Genomic DNA, 5937 nt, shown 5'->3' on the forward strand with positions numbered 1-5937 from the left:
TGACAAACTCTTTTACTCAAACATTTCAAAAGTGTAACTTTGACAACTTAAAACGGCATCTGTTAACACGTTTCTTGATATTTTATTTATTTCTCTGCTTGTATGTTGAGTTATAAACATTCTGGAGCTCCATAGGAGGCAGCAAGAGAAAATAACACTTTAGTAATCTCTTAACTTTGTCACTTCATCTTTTTACATCATGACTTTCCATTGAGGTCAAGGAAAATTAAGGACAAGTTTTTGACAAAGAGAGCAGACTGTAATGTGTGTCTCCAGTATTTAAACTGCGGCTATTCTCCAAAGGTGAGCTATCAAAATAGACTCTGTGAACTAGATAATAATTGAATACTTTGCCACTTTGAACATGGTGTCAGGAGGAACAGCGGGATGGCATTATCTCTTTTCATTTCAAAAGGGATGACCCATGTTAAAGGAAATAGAAAAGAAAGCAGACTCCTCTTTTATGTGGGATTAATAGAATCTAACGGGCATTTACAGCGGCTGATCCGCCTCCAGTTCCTCTCTCTCAGTTAGGAAAGTTTCTATTCAAGCAAACCAGAGAGTGTTGCGTTGTGCATCAAGCTTTAAAGTCTTAATTGTTGACAACAAGTGAGAGTGTGGATCAAATGCATGCCTGCTGGAACTCACAGAAGCTTCATCACTCTTACTGTTGGAGCGTTGAATGCTTATTTATTTAGCTCTGCTTCATCCTCAAGAGATTTACTTCTAATAACTTAATTGAAATGAAACTCTTACTTTTGTAAGCCAGTGTCAGTCTCCACTTAAGTGTGGGGCTGCGACGTACAGAAATGAGTGCAGCATTAATTACTCACTGTGCTCCAGGAAGTGAGCCAGGCCGGGGAGATCGCCGGGGTCGCTGAAGCTGCCCACGCCGACGCACAGCGCTGCTGCGGACTGAAACACCGGCAAATAAAGTTGGAGGCTGGCTGTAAATTTCAGAGTGAAATCAGGCAATAACACGGGCAATAAAGTTCTGGACAAATTTTTATGTGCTTTACATGACTGTCAGCAGTAAACTGCTGTTTGGGGTTAATGACGGTGTATTGGTAAAAGTATTGGCACACCTGACCACCACACCAACAAGGAGTTTAATAGCACTACTTTCAAATAAAAGTATTTTAATGAGGAAAATCTCTGGTTCTGGGAGGCTTTTTAATGAGGTCTTAACTGTTTCTGTTGGATTGGAGCCTCTTTCTTCTGAAAAACATTTGGAGGTCTGGCTGGGAACTCAACGTTTAGCGTTTGAATGGGCTGAAGTCTTTACCTTCTGGATTAGCTAATGGCTCGTTTCAACTAAGTGTTTCCATTATAAAATGGACCCATTAATCAGGACCGACTCGTACTATTTTGGTCCCTTGTTTGTTGTAGGTCCATAGAAAAATGGAATGGACCAGTTAGGGTGGAGCTACTGCCATCACATAATGAAATCCATTGATTGGCTAAAAGGTATCACGACAAAAGAAAGTGTCCGACCAGCGCCAAAATTTCCAAAACATTCACTTCTTTGAGTCGGTTGCAAATTCTATGTTTATACAAAATACAAGAATCAAAATATTTTTTTAAAAAAGGAGCTGATGGACGACCTCCATTGTTGTTGTCATTCCGTTTTGCTGTAGTCCTACTGTTATGATGCACAGCTACGTCATCGGTCTACACCCCGCTTGTGCCTTGATGGTGTCTAGTTTTTCTAGACAAACCTTGGAGCAACATGGATGACTTTTGAGTACATGTGCTAATATCGGGTAGCGACAGTTCAGTGTGAACACCATCTAAAGTTCAAGAAAGTGTGTTTAGTGGGTTCATATGTGCGCGTCACACACCTGGTGTGAAGATGTGAACCAATGATGGAAGAAGGGTGAAATCAAGTTGCCTGTTAGTCTGTTTTGGGAGGATTTTTTTTAAGTATTAGTTGTATTAGTCTTAATGTGCTTACCTGTCAATCAAAAGCTAAAAGTTTCGTTTCCCCACAAATATTACATTTATTTTGCCCTAGAAAACCAACAAAATCAAATTTGGTCACTATTTTTTCTTATTTAAAGTATTTTTTTGCAACTTTTTACTTTCAATTTGTATTGTTTTATTTGGATTTTTTGGCCACTGTTAATTGCTGCTACCCAAAATAAACAAAACACATGAAAAAATTCTCTAATTAACTTTAAAAACCCAGAAGAAAATTGTTCTTGGGTTCTCCAGGGTTAAATGTGAAAACAAATAAGTATTATTTCTGTTATAGAATACAACAATATCATATTTTAGTAAATAGAATTCAAATTACTTCATTACAAAGTGGTAATATGTTGACTTGGTTCTTATTAGTTTTGTTTTTAAATGTGCTTCAATTCAGACGTTACAGGTTCCACCCTTGAATCCAAATATTTTTTTTCTCGTTCATTTCATTTCTAAAAGAGAAAAATATAGTTCATGCTTTCAGTCCAATTCTGTTTGATGTATCTACATGACAGCTGACATTGTGCATGTTAAGTTTCAATAAAGGCTTTGAGAGGATTTTCAAGTAATTTAATAACTGATGTCCTTCTTCCACTTTATAAATGTCCTCCTTACTGCACACTGTGGAATAATGATTGTAAAGGTGTCACAGTCACAGAGGTAGTTAGTACGACCTGCTTTTTTTTCTGTTACATTTAAGTAATACAAATTCTAGGTTGAGAGCTTCACTGTGTAAATGTGCAGAGGTGTGACCCAATACTTTTAATAGAATAGAACTGTTTTCTTTGTGTTCACAGAGGTTGAAAAGTGGGTGAAGTGCTTCATTTTCAGAGTTTAGAGTTGCCTCTCCATCAAACATGGGAGCCAAAGATGCAAAATATGCCCATGTCAATTCTATCTAATCACCCTTAAAAGTTAAAGTTTGACTCCAATCCTCTGTTGATCTGTTGTAAAATCGTTCCCAGTGATCTTTTAAGTATGATTATGCCATTTTTAGGCAAATATTTAAAAAAACTTGTTGTTTTTGAGGACATAGTTTCTGCAGAGCAGCAGTAGTTTATTAGAAATTTGCCTCAGACTTGCGGGAGTGTTGGCAAAAAGTAAGCCAGCCCTGACTTCCCATCATCCAGTGGCTCTACCACTAGCTTACAGCCCCTCACAACCCCAATCAAACATTACTGGTGCAACAAAAATGGCAATTTAGATTAGAGGTATCCAGTTGTACAGTTTTGAGCAAGGTCAGACGAGGAAAATGAAGACGAACATTAATCCATTTTGTGTGCAATTGGATGTATCTTAACAGTGGAGCAGCGCAGGAAGATCCTCCCCTGTCAATTGCAACACTTATGTCACAGATACAAACTTCTTCCAAGGATATTTTTTTTCATCTGCTCAAGATTCACAACAATTTGAAGCAAGAAATATTCATAAATGCAGTTTTAAGCTTAATTTCCATCAAAGTGGGTCTTTAAAATGTCATTTCTGTGGACAAATTTTTGTTATTTTTTATTCAAAACAATACATTTGTGACACCAGTCAAAAAAAAAGAAAAATGTATATTAGTTTTTTCCAGTGATAATGATCTGGAACTAAGATTTGATCTGAAAATAAGTGAAGTTATTAGTTACAAAAGTAGACTTAATCCCCAACTTTTTTAAACAGCACATTTTATTAGTTTTTTTTTTTTTTTAAGAAAAATAATTCACGAAATAGAGAAATTTCTACAAAAAATGCATTTAGAAGTACTTTGAAACCTCCAATAGACTGGTATTGTGGCTGGTTTTTGATCTCATTTTTGGATATGTTTTATATTTACATATTTTAGGATCAAACATCTATTTTATCATCATGACTCAGGTGATGTTTAGCTTTGATGCAACCAGTCAAAGCAAGAAAAAAAAGCTTTGCATCACCTGTTTCTCTGCATTTCCTCTCTTCTTTTTCCCCTCTTCATCCTCTTCATCCCCGCTCTGGTCCCCATCTTCTTCAGATTCATCCTCCGTTTCATCTCCATCCTCCTCCTCTTCTTCTTCTTCTTCATCCTCTTCCTCGGAGTCCTCGTCCTCTGGTGCTGCCGGTCCGTTGAAATCGGAAATCAGCAAAGCTCGCAGCCCGTTTTCTAAGACGATGTACCTGGAGAGCGTCAAAAGAGAACTGTGAGAATGACTGTGTTCACTTCATTGTTCCTCGTTTGGAGCCAACTGTTGAATCATGCATCAGTTTAAAGTTCGGAGCCTAGGAGGCCCTCTTCTTCTCAGCATATTTTCTGTCTGCACCCCACACAGAAGCCCGAGGCGCTGATGTGTGCATAAAAGCATGAAATCGTCAGCATAATACAGATCCTCCTGCAGGGGAGGCTTAGTATCATTTGTGAAGTGTGGTTAGCAGATATAGGTCATTTTCTCAACACATTTATGAAAAATGCATTTAGCTTAAACTTATATCAATAACAAAGACTGTGAATAATCTGCAAAGCAAACTGTGAATAATTCAAACAGATCAGTGTGAAACCACTGAGGAGGGAGTCACCTGTACTGTTTGGGATCACTGGGTGACTTGATGATCTCACTGTCGCCGACATTGTCCGCTTGGTCCTCCCCCCGGGACCCCTCGGCGGCGGCGGCGCCCGCCTGGACAGAGCTCGGTGAGTCAGCCAGCGGCGCGTCTCTCGACTTGTTTGTTTGCGGCATCCTCGCCGGGGATGATGGGACTCTGACACCGCGGGCTGACAGCGGAGCGCGACCGCAAGCGACAGGACAGCTCGCTGTCGCCGTTAATTTACTCCTCAGCACGGAGACGCAGCGCGTCAGCCTCCACAGGGCAATGATGACACCCCCCTGCCTGACAAACAAGCGCGCGCGCCCAAATCAATGCTCGGGACCTGCTGGGACCAAAATAACAGCGGATTCACCAAGACTGCCTAAATGGCACCGGGCCGTGGAGCTGTCACGTACACACAGACACACTACAATGCACCTATTCACTCAGACTGTCTGGTGGCTTCGTCCTATTCAGCTGGCTGTCAGCTAAAATTCAGCCCCGTCTGCCACTCTAAACTAAAACCTGCACTTCTCTTTAGTTGTGTCATTTAAAGGGGTTGTTTATCACTCACACAAAATACAGACATTGTGTAACCAACAAAACAGTGAAACAGTGTTTCAACCAAATAAATATGTATGAAAGGCTTCAAAAAGCCGGCAGGAATGCTGTACCTTTCTCGTCTTCTTTCCTGTGAGCAGAAAGGCCTCACTATTGTGAACTCCAGCCACCTACCAACAAGCCGCTCTGTGATTGGCTGAGAGCGCCGTGCGTCGAACCATCGCACCCGCTCATTGGGTAAGGGGCGTGACTTGTGTTTCTCCACGTGCCCAGACCGGAACAGTCAAGAGTGGTTACATCAACACACTGCAGTGGCAGAACTAACACGGACAAGTACATCTGTGCGCTTCTGCCGGGCATCTGCTCCAGATTATGGCTCTTAGACTGAGAATGTCCAGGTGTCATTATTAGTGGACGTTATAATTACTCACCGAGTCTCCTTGAACTATTTTTTGATCAAAAATTTTACATTTTTAAACATTTTAAGTTGTACACACACCCTCCACCCTCACACATACAACATTTTAAAATTACCTTTCAGCATTTTTTAACCATAAAACTTTCTAGTCTATATCATAAATATTCTCCCTTATTATTTCCCCCCAAATAATACGTGTTTCCCCTCAATAGCTTAGGTGATTATTTTAAAAACAAATTAAATTTGCATTTCGATGTTCTTGAATCATTGTTTTTTTCTGATGGAGGACATTTATAAAAAAAAAAAATTAAAATAGCATTTCTGAATGTTCCTTTATTCAGATTATTGGGAATCAGGAGCAGATGCAAAAATGTAATCAGAAAAAGCTTGTAGTTATGATGTACGGCAAGCCACAAGCTCCGCTTAAATCTGATCATTGACTGTATAAAGAG

The 5937-nt window shown here is 39.8% G+C and overlaps 2 protein-coding genes across 4 annotated transcripts in view; one reads left to right on the forward strand and one right to left on the reverse strand.

Moving 5' to 3' along the window:
- nrd1a (nardilysin a (N-arginine dibasic convertase)) overlaps positions 1-5350 on the reverse strand; it is a 35287-nt gene extending 29937 nt beyond the window's left edge. The window contains exons 1-4 of one of the 3 annotated variants that reach the window (XM_036209855.1): positions 5181-5350; positions 4498-4809; positions 3882-4101; positions 834-915 (exon numbers count right to left, since the gene is read on the reverse strand). In XM_036209855.1, coding sequence (XP_036065748.1) covers positions 834-915; positions 3882-4101; positions 4498-4658 — 463 coding nt within the window. In that variant the 5' untranslated portion in view covers positions 4659-4809; positions 5181-5350. Of the gene's footprint in view, positions 1-833; positions 916-3881; positions 4102-4497; positions 4853-5180 lie in introns of all 3 variants that reach the window. The other 2 variants (XM_024266445.2, XM_036209854.1) reach the window with 2 other exon arrangements.
- The window catches only part of LOC112142849 (SLIT and NTRK-like protein 3), a gene marked incomplete in the record, with an annotated part of 27415 nt that continues 25466 nt past the window's right edge, over positions 3989-5937 (forward strand). Inside the window, 1 exon segment of the mRNA XM_024266459.2 lies at positions 3989-3999.

Source organism: Oryzias melastigma, linkage group LG22 (genome assembly GCF_002922805.2).
Source record: "Oryzias melastigma strain HK-1 linkage group LG22, ASM292280v2, whole genome shotgun sequence".
Taxonomy (NCBI): domain Eukaryota; kingdom Metazoa; phylum Chordata; class Actinopteri; order Beloniformes; family Adrianichthyidae; genus Oryzias; species Oryzias melastigma.